Genomic DNA, 18,348 nt, shown 5'->3' with positions numbered 1-18,348 from the left:
TTAGAGGGAAATTCAGAGACTGCTTGCAGAAAAACTGCATTGGGGACGCACATCATGGGTTTTGCATGAATTTACCTCTAAAACAACTCTCGTAACGTTCTATTATTTTATCATAGCGTGGTGAATGTGCAGCTTTGATGAGGGAAACCAAGAAATCCCATTAGCCTCCGTAGCGTAGCTCTGAGCAGCTAGTAGCTCTGCTCCGCCATTCTAAAAACAGCTTGCACCGACAATTAAAGGTAACAAACCTACTCCTGAAACTCTAGGTATTATGGCAATGGGCCAATTTTCCAAAATGTTGAGCTATTCCTTTAATACTGGCCCTACCGATGCATTGCCATTGGCGCATGTAGTGTTTTTTACTCTCCAGTGTATTGTCATAGATTCTCTCCAAGCGTTACAGCTATAACAGATCATGCAGCTAAGCCCATACATGCTCCAACTGGTCAAGCCACTATGGGTGGGGAAACATATTTAAATGTGAGTTGAGGTGAAGCAGCTGATGAGCAGTCACCAGCAGGTGGTTGCTCTGGCAATAAGTTAGTTTTTCAAGTGCTAAGGACAACTACAGTACATTTTTCATATGGATTCATTCACAATAAGCTGTGTGAAAAATGTTTCCTTTAGTCTGCGTTATGGTGCATGTGTTATTTTGTTTACTTGATGCAGACGGCCGTCGTCGAGGGTCATTTCACCCAGCTGTCCAATGATTGCTAACCATTTGTTTTTCTTTTTGTCTCTCGTTCGCATCGAGGCATCTCTAGCTGCAGCCCAGTTACATGTGCAAAACACGACAATTAAATCACTGTTACTCTTCGACGCTTCGTGAAATTTTTATGTCCAAGCAGTGACGGACTGGCCATAGGGCAATACGGGCAAATGCCACAACGGCCGCGTAATAATGCAGCCACGTGAAGAAAAAATAAATAAAAATAAGTCGGTCGGGGCCATCTGGTTTACGTCTGGCCAGCTCTGACAGACTGAAGACGTGATAACCTGGTACGGCCTCTTTTTGGTGCCAGTCCGTCACTGGGTCCAAGACTTCAACAGTCCCCAAGTAAAAAGGCAGTTTAAGAATAAATACACACTATGGTCCCCTCGCTGCCTTGTTTGCTACATCCTACTGAGGTAGACAGATGCATACTGCAATAAGTCACCTTGCCAACCCCCCACGCTCCCTGATGAGGCAATATTTATCTAACACTAAAACAAGCAGCAGAAACCTTTGTAGTGCACGTTAGCCTAAAAATAAGAAGTACGTAAATCTGAAATGTTGCAGTGAAGCTACTGTTCCCATGTTTCCAACACAATACACAATGTGACATATTGTGCACTGTCATTCTTTTTATATACTAGAAGGATCTGAAATGAAAATGTGTTCAAAGGGAACTGAAAAGACTGCAAAAATATGGCGGGCTCTTGCGCACATCCATGCTTTGTAACAGAATTGGTCACCTTTTCGTGTCGCCTTTCGCAGGCTGGAACTCTTGTTAACTCTATTTAGTGAATACAAACGGGTAGCACTGTTGTGTTGCAGCGTGTAGTTACGACGCCTCTTTGTTGTTGTATTTCAAGGAATAGCCCACGGCGGTTTCGAGGCACTCCAGCAGGGACCCTGCCGAGAGGAAGTCCAGCTCCACCTCGATGAACTTTATGTAAATAGTAAAACGTTGAGACGGGTCTTCTGCTCCCTCTCCTCCGTCCTGACCCGCCGGGATGCCGCCGCCACCGCCGCGGCAGTTCTCCTGCAAGAAACGCGTGACGGCGGGTTCGCCGTGGACGTAGTGTTTGGCGGAACCCTGAAAGTGCTGGAAGAGACACTGCTGTATGGTCCTGTCCTCAGCTATGCCTAAGTAGCAGTAAATGACTCTAGCCCCAGTCCTGTCTCCCTGCCCCGCCGCTTCTCCGTCGGCCGGCCCGTGAGCCCCGTTCTCCGTCTCCCACTGAGGTAAGCTGTGGTCGTCGCCGTCGCCCCGGGGAGAGGTCAGAGCGGCGCAGTTGGAGGACGACGACGCGGCCTCGTAGCCGATGGCGTAGAGTCCGTACGCCTTGGGGATGTCCCCGGGGAGGAGGTAGTGGGACGTGCCCTTGCTGCAGCCGGCCGGCCTGGACTGGGACACGGGGGTCCAGTCCACCTCCATGTGCAGCTCCAGACAACGCGCCTCGCTGATGGTGATGTCCAGGAACTTGTAGTAGACGTTCTTCCAGTTCATCTTCTGGACTTTGGTCATGATGATGCGGCCCTCGGGCTTCTCCGGGTTGAAGTACTCGCGCAGCCTCTTGCCCAGCGGCACCTGCGAGCTGATCTCGGCGTAGTGGTAGCGCACGTCCTCCCGCCAGCGCGTGTTGTAGCCCACGCCGAAGATGGCCAGTTTGTTGGAGAGGTGCAGGCGGGAGAACTCGGTCCACGTCTGGAAGTGTTCCCACTTCAGCTCCACCGACTCCAGGATGCGCATCACAGTGTGCATCATGTCCCTTTTCCTGCAGAGAGACAAGAGACACATGGTGAGGACAAGGTGACACAACATGTCCCTGTACTGGCGCTTGGTTGAAGCGTCTGTGTGCAAGACAGCTGACAGGTCACACAGTCGCCCCCCCATTCCCTTCAGCTGCACTATATAACACATCATTAAAATATTGCACTGTACAATGTGTGCCTTGATGCTTTCATTCGTGTGTTTCTGTGTTCTCTGACACAATTTGGCTCACTGCCACCATGTGACCAACAGTGTTTTTCCTTTGGTGCAGCAGAACTGCTCGGTTTAGATTTCTTGTAGCAAATGAAGTTAAAATCAAGATCCTCAGGCTAGTTAAAAAAATCTCTCCCATGTCTCTCAATTGACTATAAAACATGCTATCTATTTAATATATTATCAAAATGTTTGTAAATTTACATAAAAAGACAGGAAATGCTTCTTCTCCCCAAAACTTTAGAGGAAAATGTAATATGTGATATATAATCCTGTGATTGTGATATTAATTTTAAGTTTTAAGCTTTCATGTGGCCCACCCCAAGCACACATCATGTGTCTGCTATTTCTATTAGGTCTGTGAGCTTGCAATAGAAATTTTGGAAGTTCCTGTCAGAACCTTTCAGAATTAAAGCTCACAATAGCTTGAATTATACATTACTGAAATTTAAAAAAAAAAAAAATAATATGTATATATATTTATGTATTTTGTAGGCAAATCACTGAGGAGAGAGGGTAACTGTTGACATGAGCTATTTTGGAACCAGGTGCTGTCTGACTACAGCTCAGCTGATGTACGACTGTCATTCACTCTGCACATGGAAAACAGTAGAATAAGCCTCTTCAAATGGAGATAGATTCTCTGTTTGGACACTGTGACTGATATGTGACAAAATGTGGGACTGAAATTTTAGGACTGAAAAAAAAAAAAAAAAAATCAGATAAAAAAATGCTGAAGAGTAGGGTTTAAATATTCTGTCTCCCAGTGGTTAAAACAAGAATGACACTCCAACCCACTTCCTAATAAAATTTCTATGATAGAATGTAATTTTGTTCAACTGTGCATTTGGGGATTAACCTCCTCACCTCTGATCAGTTTACCTCTGTCAAAGTGAGATTGAAGAAGGAAAAGATAACATTTATACCAGGCACATCTCATTAAGAGTAATGTCAAACAAATTAGACACTGTTGAATTATCATCAGTAAATTGCAAAGGTTAGGCTGAGTCAGCTCACAGCACGAAGCTTCATAACAAACATGTCTGGTCTCTGAGACTTACTGGGTTTGTTCTGACAGTTCTGCTTGAATCTGGAGAGCTCTGCTTTTAGGCACCTGGATTTCATCTGCAGGGAGAACAAATACAAACATTCAAATGCAACATTCCTGTGTCATTCACTGCAATCCGACCACTGCTCCCTCACAGGACTCACCGGTCTCCATGTCTCCCTCCTGGAAGGCTGAGTCCAGCACCTGGTTGCACCAGTCCTCCTGGGAGAAGTCCCCCAGGGTGCTGCCATCAGACTCCATCTCCTGGTACAGCCCACTGCTGTTGATCAGCACCGGGGCGCAGCTCTGGGAGTCCCAGCCTCCCTGACCGAACACCTTCTCCAGCTGCTCGATGGTGTAGCTGCTCTTCCTCTTGCCGATGCCGTGCTCCTTCACGCGGCTGTAGCAGCGCCGCAGCGTCTGGATGTGATGGGAGGAGAACCTGATGATTTTAGGCTGGTCATGTAGTAAACTAAATTATTTTTTTACTCAGCTGTTGATTAGAAACTTTAGCTTTTGTTTGGGCGTACTAGGGACTTACACAAAGAATCCCAAAGAGCAGGAGTATCACTGTATGTTTACTCTGCACACTGTGCTGATGTTAGCATCACTACTGCTGTTACTGTGCAGTGAACATGCTGCACAATAAACACATCTTAACATTGAAGTGAATGTGTTTTGTAGCTACTAAGAGACTGACTCTGTCTGACTGTTATTTGAAACATTGCAAAGATGAAACAACATCTACATTTATTACATCCAATGATAATTTCGATACAAACATCCTGCCTATAATAACTTCCATCAACAAAATGACTTTCAGTATAGCTCAGCTTCATCCATGTATTGTTATTGTTCTAACTGTGTGTCTGTTGTATGTGAATATGTTCTGGTTTGAAATAAAATTATGGAGAAAAAAAACAGTTATTACCATTGTAACAATTATTATTATTTAGTGAGCTCATTTAACACTGCATAATAAAAAAGTGACATCCAGGAGGCAAATGGTAATCTCCCAGGAATAATAACAAAAAGTCAAATATAAACAAAAAAGACTCAGCATCAGTTTATTATTCAATCAGTGGCCTGAGGGGAAGTCCCAGACAGAAACCAGAGGTGTGTGAACCTCCTCCCAGAGGACGTCACCTCCAACAGAGCAGCAGCTGGGAGTCAGCTCTCGCCATGATCAGAGGTGAACTTTAAAATCTGATGAGAGGATGAAGGGAGCGGTCGATGGTTTTCTCACTATTCTGTCTCACGCTTTGTTTCCTGTCAACCTGCACTTTGACAAAATGTAAAAGTGGACTGCAGCCATCCTCCAAAATACTAAACAGTTTTCAAGATGTTCTTTTCCAACCTCTCCCTTATGGTGATGTTTTTAGTTTCTTTTGTCCAATAGTCTATCTATGACATACCTAATGAATTGAATAGTTTGCTTTGCACATCTCTGCACTTGCATTAAGCTGCACAGTAACTCTCAAACATCCATGTGAAAGAAAAAAAAGAACATTTTTTTAGACTGCTGCCTTAATTGCTAGACATGAGGAGCAGTAGCTTTTGACTTCAGAATGAAACACTGTGAATGAAGCGCTGAGTAAATTATATGAACCTTCATTATATTACACACGATCAGTGGTTCTCAAACTTTTTTTTACATTAAGGACCCCTAAACTGACACAAATGAACCATGAACCCCCCCACTGGACAACATTTTGAAACAAACACGAGAAACACACAAATATTTGTTTTGAGACTGAATAACGTTACTTTTTTTAGTCAATGTAGTTAAAATTACTGCCAATGGCATGAATTCTTGTGAAAACTTCAAGAAATTTCTGGAAAAAAATGTAATACGTATATCTGGAAAAGAAATGTGGTAACATTTTGAGAAAAAGTTGGGGACCCCGATGGACCCTCTCAAGGACCCCTGGGGGTCCCCGGACCCCACTTTGAAAACCACTGATCTACAGGATATGATAATGATTTGTAAAATTAAGAAAGGGTATCATTTCAAATGCGCTGAATGTTGAAAATGAATGCTGTGGTTACAAATGTCACACAGCTGTGCAGTGTGTTGTCACATCTGTACGTAGGTGAGTGAATGAATGAATGAAGCTGAATGAAGCTAAGCTTTAGTTTAGTAGTTAAGGTTTGATTCTCTCTGTCATATCATTTCTGGCTCTTGTAGCAAACATGTAGATTTTTCTAAAATATTATCTGACATTCTTTTCATTTACAGCCTTATTTTTATCCCCATCTTTATCAGGTGATCAGCATCTACTCTGCTAAATATGAAATCAACTGTTCCAGTGCATCCCCAGCACCCAGCCACTGTTCAGTCAGGGTGTGACAGGTGAGACTAGGACACTTGGTTTTTGTTGAGTGGGTAAATGTAGGTGGTGTATGGAACCTGTCCTGGTGTCATATAAGACATATATGAGACCAGGACAGGCTGTCTACTCTGTATCAGTCTCTAACTCCATGACAGCTCCTGCAGCCTGCAGCCTGCAGCCTGCTGTCTGCTGTCTGCTGTCGGAGCCACAGGTCCAGGTCCTGATGATGGAGGATGATGATAATGATGGAGGATGGAGCATGCAGCCTCCCGGCCATTGTTGTGTGTCCTCCTCCTCCTCCTCCTCATCATCACAACCTTATTTACCTTCATCCTCTCCCTGCACTGGGAGGGGGTCCTCTCGTATCCCAGGTCCGACAGGGCTCTGGACACCCGCTCGTACATGGCGGGACCGGGGGCCTTCCCGGAGAACACGGTCCCGGCCACCTCCAGCTGCTGCATCCTCGCCTCCGTCAGCCGCTCGTTGCCCCACACCGCGATGAGGGCGTTCGTCTCCGACGGGGTCCACGACATCCCCCGGCAAGCCGTGAAGCTGTTGGAGGAGGACGAGGCCGCCGTCCGGCCCGCGGTCCCCCCGGAGCCCACGTTCAGAGGCGAGAAGCGGTTCGGCGTGGAGGGGTTGGACTGGTATTGATTACTGTCACTCAAATCCTCCGACTCGGGGGATGGCACCTCGGTTTTCGGGATCTTTAACGGCGTCGATATCTCTGGAGAATGCTCCGCGTTACTGGACGCCGCCATGTTGCCTCTGTTGCTAAGGGGAGGGGGGGGAAGTGTGACGTCAGGGCTCGACGCGCAGACAGCGTGGAGGGGAAAAAATAAAAAAAAATAAAAAAATAAAAAATAAAATACGGCGCGGATGCAAAAGAGGGGCGCAAAGTGGAACCCGGAAGAGAGGAGGAGGAGGGGTCCACCTGGAGGGAGGTGAAGAAGTAAAATAGAGAAAACAAAAGCTTCATTCTACCGAGTTGTATGAGTGTGTGGAAGGATAACACGGTGTCAGCTCACTGAGACAGAGGCAAGACACTATTTGGCCCAGTTAGTGCAGGCACATCAATCAATCTGTTCTGTAGAATAAGTGGTCCACATCACCAAAAATAAAATAGGCCTATAATCAGACAGATTAAAAAAAAAAAAAAAAAAAAAAAAAGTGTGTGTGTGAGAGAGAGAGAGAGAGAGAGAGGGAGAGAAAAACAAGCTGCTTTCATCCAGGCTTGAGATGAATGTCCCGAGCCTGGATGATTGAATAGCCTACCTGAAGCAGCTCCTCTTAGGTGATGGTTAAAGCCTCGATAATGCTGTTCCCTGAATCATCCAAGCGGCACATAAAATTATAAGCTATATAGGCATCACAATTCTTCACAGTTAGGTCGTAGGCGAACCACCTAACCCAAGACCAAGTAGGCTAAGACCAAAACCAGAGCGACCAAGACAAAACCAAGACTTTGAGGGGGTCAAGACTGAGTCAAGTCCAAGACTGAGACCAATTCAAGACCATTACTGTATTCAGTAATAATCATGTGGCTTGATATTTACATTAGCCTATTCCTCAGCGAAAAAGAGACCAAAGTTTGAACAGAAGAACACAACACAGAACCTGCTGAAATCTCCTCCCCCTGTTGACTCCAAGTTTTTCAGATGGTTACACAACAGATAGCCTACTTTTGTAGGTAAATTTTAATTATAGTTATTGAATTACATTAGCCTACATAAACTGAAGTGAGTGACAGAGAGACATTGCGGTTAAAAAAAAAAACAGATGTCACCGCAGCTGTGGTCTTGACTGGTCTTGAGAAAAAATCTCATGTCCAGCTCGACCGAGACAAGACTGAGTAAAAATGTAGTCGATTCCAAGACCAGGACCTTGAAAATGTGATGTCAAGACCAGTACAGTTACATTACAGTAAACAAACGGTCTGCACCCGAAACAACAACCTCAGAATTATAAGAATCAGAATGATCAGTTTTATACTTAATTATTTATCAATGAATCTAGAAAGTCTGACATGAACCACTGAGTCTCTGTTGTTCATGTTACTGCAGCAGAGGTGTAGAGTCCAGCAGGACAGTGGTCACTGCTGGTCAGTGAATAAGACCTTTTATTGGATTTTTAAGGGTATAATTGGTGATTTGATGTCCTGATTGTGGAGTTGTGTCATTGCTCACTTCATCCTTTTTCTGTGACAGTGTTTGATTGGCGTCCCTCAGGAGCTACAAGTCATTCCAGCTTGCTCCGCCATCTGTCTGGTGTTGGCAGTGTGTATGTGAGTGTGTGTGTGTTTGTGGTCATCTGGGTCATGACCTGGCCAAAGGGACAGTTAGATTCTTTCTTTTCTTTTTTTTGGATGAGGTCTACACAATAGTTGTCCAAGAAAGGTCAAAGACAGGAAACACTGGTCAGTGGATAACCTTTACATGACGACTGCAGCTGTCAATTATTTCTGCTGTCAGGAAGAGATGAAACGTCCTGTTTATGATTGGATCAATCTTTTTCATGAAATTCAGAAAGTGTGTCTCATTGTCTGAAGTCTCTTCATATTTTATATTTTCAATAAAAAAAAACATTTTATTTATTGGCAATATTCAAAATGAAAAATTATATATTTTTAAATTTTGTGATGTGATGTGATCAATGCAAGTAACAGAATGTTGCATGAGCATACATTTTCCTTACACGTAATTTCATCCAGTACACGATACCTATACAGGTTTAATGTGTGCAATTGGCTCACAGCTTAAGAACTAAATGAGGAACATTTAAGATGCTATATAGAGTGTTTCTCACCAGGATTTTTTTCTCAGACACAAGCAGAAAGCACTGGAGTCTTCTGTGGCCTCATTTGTGTTTTAATATTCCAGAAAGCACATCTGAACAAAATAGTGAGGATCTGTGTTAATCTACGTGGCATCAAGAGACATTTTCACTCACATTCTGTGAACATGAACAGACATAACTTAAAGTTAATGAGATGGGACTTTATTTGCACATGCTCAGGACATAGACTTCACCTTTCATTTCCACCAGCTTTGCTGACGCCTCATGAATTTGAAACCCGAGAGTCGCTTTTTTTTCCTTCTTTTTTATAATTAGAAAAGGGTTGTGATCATAATCCTGGTTTTATCATCACAGGAATGGTTTGCTTTTTCAAACTGTTAATGATTGCTAAGAGATTGGAGTTGACATAGATGGATGTTAATGGGGATGACATAAATGACCAATGAGAGGATAGATTTAATTTTTATAGCACCAGAATGTACAAATATTCTCTTTTTTTTTTTAGGAGAAACTTTTTTTGTGAGTTAGAATCACAGCTTCAGTGAAAAGAGTTGGAAAATTCAACCGCTGTGTAGCTTAAGGCAGCAATATTAATTTCCCCCTTCAGTTGGGTGGTGGATTTCTCTTTCGCCTCCATGCTCATCTTTGATCGGGCCACATCTGTTACCCATGAGCCTCAGTATTAATGACAGTGCCAGAATTGGCCTCAAGTGTTTTCATTTAAGCGTATCTGAGTGCAGTCCTACTTATGGCTCCAAACTCATTACTTTACATGTGTGAAGTGACATGATGATTATGAAGTTAAAGTGCAGTCTGTCAGCTCAGATTTGATGCTCTTTCCGCCCGTCAGATGATTCCTGTTTAATTCAAGGTGGTACAAGTCACACACACGTTACTGCAGCATTCGATTCAGCAGTCGATCTGCATTCTTGATGATAATCTTAATGCAGAGTGATTTCTAGGCTTCAGCTGCCCAACATGAATTTATTAGCGTTCCTCAGAGGTGTAATATATTCATGTATTAGAGATGGCTAAACACCTACACTCATCATATTCACGTTTCAGGTGTTCTGCTCTGCCTTTTTTTGCATTTCAATGTGTCTCTGTGAGGACTTGCCTCAAACTGCACTTGGCAATGAATTGAAACAGCGATACTAAGATACTGATCGTGTATGACTACATTATTAAAAGTTCTCATTATATGTAGCCACAAGCCAACAAGGCCTGAGTGTTAAGTTCTGCTTTTACATTGTTATGTTAGGTGTTGGTCCTGGATTGGCTCCTCTTCCTTGGATGGAAGCTGCTATTGGAATTAGAATTAGACATGACGACTTACACAATTGTAAGTTAAGTATCTTTGATTTATCGATTAATTAATCAATTGATTGATCTATTCCAGCATAATCTGTAAGCTTCCTTAGCCTTGTTGTCCAATCTGCTCCTGTATCATCTCATTAAAAATTCATCCAACAGCAAAACTGAACTAAAAGCAGCAGTTAGAAAAAAAGAGGTGGTTATGCAGTAAAACAATTTATTCATAACATAATGGCTAAAACACATTAGGACTTTTAAACTTCTCCACCCTCTGCATGGTCTTTGAAAATGAGCTATGCGTTTCAGAGAAGGCTTTTTTTTTCGCAGTCTCCACCACTTTCAGTGTGATTTCACTCGGCTCATCTCAGTGGTTGGATCATCACCTGATAGGTGTGAAATGACCATTATGTGGATAGCTTCCCTGATACTGATTGCAGTGGACATGTCATCTTAAAGCACATCAGGCTGAAAAAAACATGGCTCTCCTTATGGCATCTGAAGACCAGGTTTGAAAAGCTGAACATCTGAACAAAGATTAATATTGTTAAATATACAACTAACAAAATAATAAAACTAGAAGAAAAGTTAATTGAATCAAGAATAGAACATGGCTTCACAGAAAAACAATAACTATGGTATGGCCATTTGTGCATTATAAACAAAGTGGAAAATAATTTGGATTTTGTGGATTTTGTATTTGAAGACAATAAGCAGTTCCATGACTTGATTGTGGGGGGCTTATTAAGACTAATAACTGCAGTTTTCTTATTGGTTAAGCGTATAATGTGACACATGCATGTTTTTTTGGTTAATAACACTAACAATCTATGTGAATGAAATTTTAATGTGTCTTTACAAATAAAAGCCTGAAAAATATCTCTTCAGTTTTTCTTTTAGTCAGTATATTTAACACATAAGCCTGGTGTTTTTGGTGGATATGACATTTGTTAGAGTGTCATATAAAGCAAATTCTTACAGCCGGTTGTAGTGTACGAAACAATTAACAATGTCAAGTAAATTGTGGAGTATTTTATTGGTAATTGACTGCAATGATGTTCAATAGAGCTTCTGCCTCAACGATCAGAATGCTAATTTGTTTGATGAACTTATTACAAGTTTCTTCAAGTACCAGACATCTAGAGTTTGATGGTTTTTGTCTTGATGTTTTATAACACAATACTTTTTTATGACCTTCCCCAATCCCAACATGTTAAAATGACTCAAACTAACACTAAAACTAATAAAAACTAAACTAAAAGTAAGCGAAGATGATACAAATCCAATATCACAACCTTGATCTGATCAAACACATCTTTCAAATGCTGGGATATTTCTCAGCTAAAAACTTAAACGATCCTGTCGACATCATAGCCTGTACCAGATTTAATCAGATCCAATAGTTGTCAAAATATTCAGTGAAGAACCACAAATGTTGACCAGCTGTTGGCTCAAGAGAGGTCACCAAAGTTGGTAGGATTCATCCTCTGGGGCCCATGAACAACTATACAACATTTATTAATGCATTAAATAGTTGTTGAGTTTGGACCAAAGTGGTGAAGTGGTGAGTAGAGCCACACTGCCACACTAACTTAACATAACCAAAGGTAAATATAGAACTTAATCTGCAGTTTATTTTTCTGTCCATCAATGTATTGATTAATTCATTGATTTAGCTTCTCTTTGTTACAGAGACCTGACACACACTGTGTTTTATTGCTTAACATTCAAAGCAAACACCAAACTAATGTATTCACTTTCAGGGAATTTTCCACAGGACAGTGATGTTGGATTCTTACACATTTCCTCAAACAAAAGAAACCCCCCCGAGTCTCCCCGTTGACTCCCCTGATGCTGAGACACCTCTCTCATCAAAGCCAGCCCCAATCAGCATTTAGCTCTTTAACTTCCTCCAGCTGGGCTCACCCCCCTCAGTGGATTCCCCTACCCTGAGCTAACCTCCCCCGAGCGACAAGGGGGCCCAGGTGCCATCGCGGAACGAGACGTCGGGGTAATTTGGCTCGACATGCCCTAACACACACAGCGTCCTTATATCAGGGGGCAGAGAGGGACTCTGGACATTAAACACTGTCTCATTAGGTTTATTTGGACCAAACAGTAGACCCTAATGAGAGGCGGTGTAATGACCAAAAACATCTGATCTCCACTGGCTCCAAACAAAACATTCAGGTATAGGGGCCCGGGGGGGTCAGGGCCAAAGTCATGTCACGCCTCCCTGGCTCCGAGGGAGGAGGGAGGGGGGGCACTGAGGGAATCCAAGTTCAAGTACTGATGAAAAAGAGAAGAAAGGGATACTTGAGGGCAGAGAGGAGGATTCTTTAATGCTAATCCATCAGGACTTTTATTTAGGTCTCGTGTGGATTGGATTAATTCATGGCTCATGCTTCCTTGTTGGTGAGTCATCACATGATCTCTGTGTCTTAACATTGCCTTAATCAAACAGTAAAACATTCTCCACCACCACCGCCTCTTGTACAGTCAGCCTTTTCTGCAGATGTTGCTCTCATTTGGGAGGCATTCGTATGTATACATAGCTTTGGGGCGGAAGGGTTGGGGTGTTTGTTGTTTCCGATCGGCAAACCGGCGCGGACAAAAAGTTTCCTCGCCATGCGGCAGCTGGGTACCATTACCCAATTAAATCTGAATATCACAAGCAGCTTTTTGAATTAAGGACATTTCCCAGCTCATTATCATCTCATGAATGTTAAATCAAGAAGCAAATAATTGGCTGGTGATGATATAGTTTGCAGTGTCATCACAATGGAAATTCATAAGCCCCAATGTGAATTCTTGTGCTCTAACGATTAGTTTTTTTTATTATTGCAACAAAGCTCAGGCAAACAGATGCACTTGGTTTCATAAAGAGCTTTATTCACTCTCAGATCATTAGGCACTCTGCCCTCCCATTTGCTTCCACATTCAGAGAGAACGACTATCTGAGGTGGAAATGTACCGTTTCATGGTGGAGGGGAGCACTGAGATCCAAGTGCCACCCACGATCCCCCCGCCCCCCCAGACCCTCATCATCTCCAGACCCCAGGTGTGGAGCAGCTGATCCACCCAGGCCTCTTGACCCATGGCCTGTCCACAGCTCAATACACCATTAGCCTCCACAGCTGACCTGCAGCAATGTGGCAGGCTTCACTGTCTATAAGATACAAGGAAAAGTTTGACAATGAAGCAATGTCTAAATTGCTCAAGTCCCTAATTTATGATAAATGTCATGACTATTTCCATAAAGTAATGAAATCATTGCACAGAGGAATATAGTTGGGCGGATTTAATCATTCATTTACTCATTAATGTGCAAACATTAAACTTGTTTACAAGAACGTGTCAGATGATGACAAGTGTGATTTTTTGAATTCATTAGTGTGTTTGCTGTTAAAAACTTTGTACAGATGTGTTTTAGCTTCAACTTGGTTAATTCTGCCTGCAGTGTCCTAGTGGACTTTATGCATGAATTTAAGCATTAGTCACCATGGGAATTAGCCCATTGTATTGTCTCCTTTGGACTTCCCCCTACTCTGTCACTGACCCACAGTCAGTCTATTATCCAGTAGATTCATTGTTTAATTGTTGGTACTAACTTTTTTTTTTTTTTTAATTTATACTTGTATGGTACTTTATTTCATCTGGCATTTTACTGTTGTAAATTAAAACATTTTTTTACTTGAACATATGGCCTTTTGTGTCTGTGTTGGTGTGACCTGGGATTTAAGTGTAAACACTTCATCAAACTGCAGTCAGTGAATACATTCAGTCAGGACACTGTGGAGGGAGTTGTGCCTCTGATGATTTTAGAGGCACAGCACAACACAGAGACGTGTAAGGAACATCACTCAAATGTATGTGAGTGAGTGCAACAAAATCTGCAGAGTTTTAAAAAGAGTAAAACACTGTGACTGTGATAATGTAAAAACTGAAAGATGTGATGAAACTTAATGATGACGTATGAGGGCTGCTGTTAATGATGAATGAACACTTGATGTAGACACTCTCAGAGGATGCTCCTTTGTTCCACAGCTGCTGACCTGCACACTCCTCAGCACCAATCATTTTAATCACAATGTAATGATCAAAACTTCTTCTCTTGTCTTTGCCCCTATAATTTACCATTTTATCTCTTTAATGTTGTCAACAACAGAGGGAATATATAATGACAAAAAAAACAATGTATTGATAAAACTCAAGAGCTCAGAGACTAATCCTCCAGCACCCCCCTATGAAAAGGATCATTGACTGAATAATATAGAAATGGTCTTTAATGATGCAAATCTGTCAACCAATTACACAGATGAACGCATGTGGCTGTGTACTTTAAATATCAACATTCCCCAGGTCCAACAAAGGAGCTTTTCAGACACCAGGTAACAAAAAGTCAGGATCATACCCTTGATGTGTCCATATTAAATATCTCCTTACTGAGGATGAGACTGTATCATTTTTAACCTTCATACACAAAGAGCCGACTCCCTCCAGTGCCTGCATGAGTAATTCACCGTCACCACTCCTCAAATATATAAAGTGTGCACCTGCGTTTGAGTCAAACCAACAAAGAGAATGCTCTTTTTGATTGTTTGAATTTTGTTCTCTTCTAAACAAAGTGCAGTTTATTTTTAAGTCTATTGTGTTAGCTTGGCTTTTGATGTCATGACATGTCCGTGTAAGGTTAAAGGTCACTGGTCAAATGTCAGCGGACGGAGGATTCCAGGCAGATGGCGAGCTGCACTTCATTGCCTCTGTTGCGAAAAAAAAAATCTTGTCAATAAATCTAATGAGCTTATATACTAAAGTTTAGGCAGCAGTGATAGTTTAATGAATACAAAGGGGAAATTATGGGTTGTTTCCCTCTCACTACTGTAAAACATTTAGCACCTGCTATTGAGCTGTTTTGAATTTGGACTCTGCTCAAATGAGTTAAATTTGATATGTAAATTGTAATAGAAACAAAAAATATAACTTTCAGACATCAGACATGTGCATCACCAGGTTACTATTTCAACATCCACATCTCCACTTTGTCCTCTGCAATTAAATGAAAACATGTGGGCTCATACATTTTAGAGGCATTATCAGATCCAGAGACTCAGCAATGCCTCAGAGGTTATGAATGAATGCCCTTGAACACATATGACACCTCTAATCCCTTTGTTAGACAAAAAGCCCATGACAGAGTAGGCTTACCTGAGAGAACACCAGAACACACCCTCTCTGTTCCCCTGGCGGCTGCCGGGACAGCAGACGTCCAAACCCCCCCCCCTCCCAATTTAACAGAAAATGGAGATGACACATACGCCGGAATAATAAAGCAATGTGACTGTCAGTATATATGAGTACGTGCATGCATCTGTGCGTGAGTGATGAGCGGTGTGCGTGTGTGCCGCTGCAGCGTCCCTGCTGTGAGCCTAATTAAAAGGCACTGGGTGCAGAGGGGGCCGCTCTGGCACCCAACCGAGCCCCTTTATATCCCCGCTTCCCTTCCTCTCCATACCCTGCCTTTGATTACGGAGGAGCACTAATACCTCGCAAATGCAGCCACACATGTGACCGCTCCGTAGCCAAGGAGAGGAAGGCTGTCAGAGAGCACCTTTCCCTCCCCACGCTTCACCGTGAGAGCTCCCGGCCAGAAAGATCCTGTTTCGCTCAAACATTTGTCAAGTGGAACTGAAATTACTTCTCAGACAAGACACACAGAGCAGAGTTTACCAGGTTCCTCAAGAGACATTGTTTCGGTCTCTGAGGTGGCTCTTAGACCAGGGCTGCCTGTAGGCACATCATGCCACCTGGGGAGCCAACTGCTGGAGCAGGTAGAAATATTCACTTTCACTCCTGATACCTTTAGTTCTCCTGTTGTCATTCTGGGTCATATTGACCCAGTCTGTTCCTTCTTTCCTTCCTTTCTCCCTTCCTTCTTTCCACAGTCCTTTTCCCTTCCTTCCTTCCTTACTTCTTCTTCCTTCCTCTTTTGATCCAATTGACGGTCTGTTTCCTCCCTCCATCTTTCTTTCCTTCCTTTTGCCCTTCCTTCTTTCGTGCCTTCTTTCCATTCTTCCTTCCTTCTTCTTCCTTTCTTGAACAAATCTGTTCCCTCTCTCCATTTTTCTTTCCTTCCTTTTTCCGATCCTTCTTTCCACAGTCATTTTCCCATCCCTTTCCTCCTTCCTTGAACGAATCCGTTCCCTCCCTCCATCTTTCATTCCTTCCTTCCTTCGTTCCCTTTGTCCTTACTTTTTCCTTCCTTTTTGACCCAGTTGACCCAATCTGTTCCCTCTCTCCTTCCTTCTTTCCCTTCGTCCTTACTTTCTTGACCCAGGAGGACAACAGGAGGGTTTAAGGTCTGTCATGGATGTCTGGTGTGCTCCTCTGATTGTTAAAGGTACGGCAGCCTGCATCACCTGCTTTCCTTTGCTCCTAAACCGGCCTGCCCCTATGGCCCAGCCTGCCCACCAGAGGCAGCCTTTATCAGCTCTGTAGGAGCCAATATTGTTGTGAAGGGAGTTCAAATCTTTAATGTGGTTTGTGTTTTATATTTAAGTATTTGTTGTGTTATGTTATGACAGCTTTTTTGCATAGTTGTGAAAGGTCCTATAGCACCTGAAGTAAGCACTGCGCATACGCTTTTAACAAAGGACCAAAGGGAAAGATCGGAGGTCAGTACGTTGATTAGCGGAGGTGCTATAGGTACAGCATAGAAAGGTTTTGGACCGTTTACTTTAAGATGTTACTGAAGGATGTTGCAGTTGGAAGCATTATCTGACCGTTGTAAACCCAATAGAAGATTGGATGTGTACTAATGGAACGTCGTGAAATAAAACCCACAAAAGGACGACCTGACTGCGGTGATTTTGTGAGTGTGGAAGTAACGTACATGAGTCAAGCCAACTGAACCTTGCCTTCCACTAAAATTTCAGTGGCTTTCAGTCTAATGTGTTTGCCACTGCAAGCTCTTCCTTGACTGGAAAATCTCAGTTTATTCCATTATTCCATATTGTAAACTGTTTTCTTGTCTGTACACAACATCTATATGTCTGTCCGTCCTGGGTGAGGGACAGTGATGGACTGGCACCAAAAAACGGCCCTGGCACCTTTGACAGAGAAGCCACACATTACACAAACACTATACAGATATATACATACTACAGCTTCTGATTGTAGGGGGCTGCTCTACCAAGTGAGCTATACATTGCCCTTATTGTATATCTTCATTATTATTACTTCAGTCTTTCTGAGTTGGCCTGCTGTAAACCAGCCAGCCCTGGCCCATGTTCACATGGACATCAAGGACATCATGACTTTGACTTTTCTCCTGTTTTTTCTTGGGAGTTTTCCATCAGTCGATGTGAGGGTCTGAGGGCAGAGGATGATGCTGTGTAAAGCCCTGTGAGACAAACTATTTGTAAAAATGTACTATACAAATATACTTACCTTGCCTAAACAAGACAAAGGCAGACATCAGCATCTGGCTGAACAGTGTCATATTGACATTCAACCTAGAGACAGGGAGCTGAGAGCAACTGGCTCTAGGTTCAATGTCAATATGACACTGTTCAGCCAGATGTTGATGTAAAGTTCTCATATTATTTTCTCTCATATATGATAACCAGAAAATATGATTTGATGTTGTCTGTTAAAATCACAAATCTATAAAAACACATCAAAGACAAAGACTGTGCTGTATTCTCTGTATTTACTGTGCAATAATCACACAGAGAGAAAGTTAGAGGCTCAGTCACTTCTATGTGGGAAGCTGTGTGGTCAGCTGAGTGAGAGCTGTGGCTGCAGAGGGTCTTACTTCATACTGTACCTGCACAGGAAGTAGCTAAACTTTGTCCAAAAGGTCACTTTAAATAATGAATGAATGAACTTTATTTGTCATACACATTTTCTAATGCAATTCAGTGTGGCTTCCTTTCGAGGTAAGATCTTAATGTGAATAGAACAATTAATACCAGTTAAGAAAGGGCAGCCCAAGTAAAACCAACAGTCGGCTGACCCATTACGTAGCTTCATCACTCAGTCAGTCAGTGTGTTTTTATGAGGCAGGTCTTGCTACTGCAATCAGATAACACAGCTGACAATGCCTTAAATACCATATAGACAGACTGTGACTGTCTGTAAGAGACTGACTCTTCATAACCTGCTGTTT

The 18,348-nt window shown here is 42.6% G+C and overlaps 1 protein-coding gene across 1 annotated transcript; it reads right to left on the bottom strand.

Moving 5' to 3' along the window:
• Window positions 1-249: 249 nt before the first annotated feature.
• Window positions 250-6,865, bottom strand: msantd2 (Myb/SANT DNA binding domain containing 2). Its single transcript, XM_085798718.1, has 4 exons — window positions 6,398-6,865; window positions 3,903-4,158; window positions 3,752-3,815; window positions 250-2,481 (listed from the first exon to the last, which is right to left on the bottom strand). Exons 1-4 carry the CDS (start codon window positions 6,830-6,832, stop codon window positions 1,545-1,547), a joined length of 1,692 nt encoding a protein of 563 aa, XP_085654844.1. The 5' UTR covers window positions 6,833-6,865; the 3' UTR covers window positions 250-1,544.
• Window positions 6,866-18,348: the final 11,483 nt, after the last annotated feature.

The sequence above is a fragment of the Trachurus japonicus genome, chromosome 14 (assembly GCF_045865225.1).
Source record: "Trachurus japonicus isolate A0001 chromosome 14, Traja_1.0".
Classification (NCBI taxonomy): domain Eukaryota; kingdom Metazoa; phylum Chordata; class Actinopteri; order Carangiformes; family Carangidae; genus Trachurus; species Trachurus japonicus.
The sequence above is the reverse complement of the archived record's forward strand: the minus strand, read 5'-3'. Positions and strand labels throughout refer to the sequence as shown.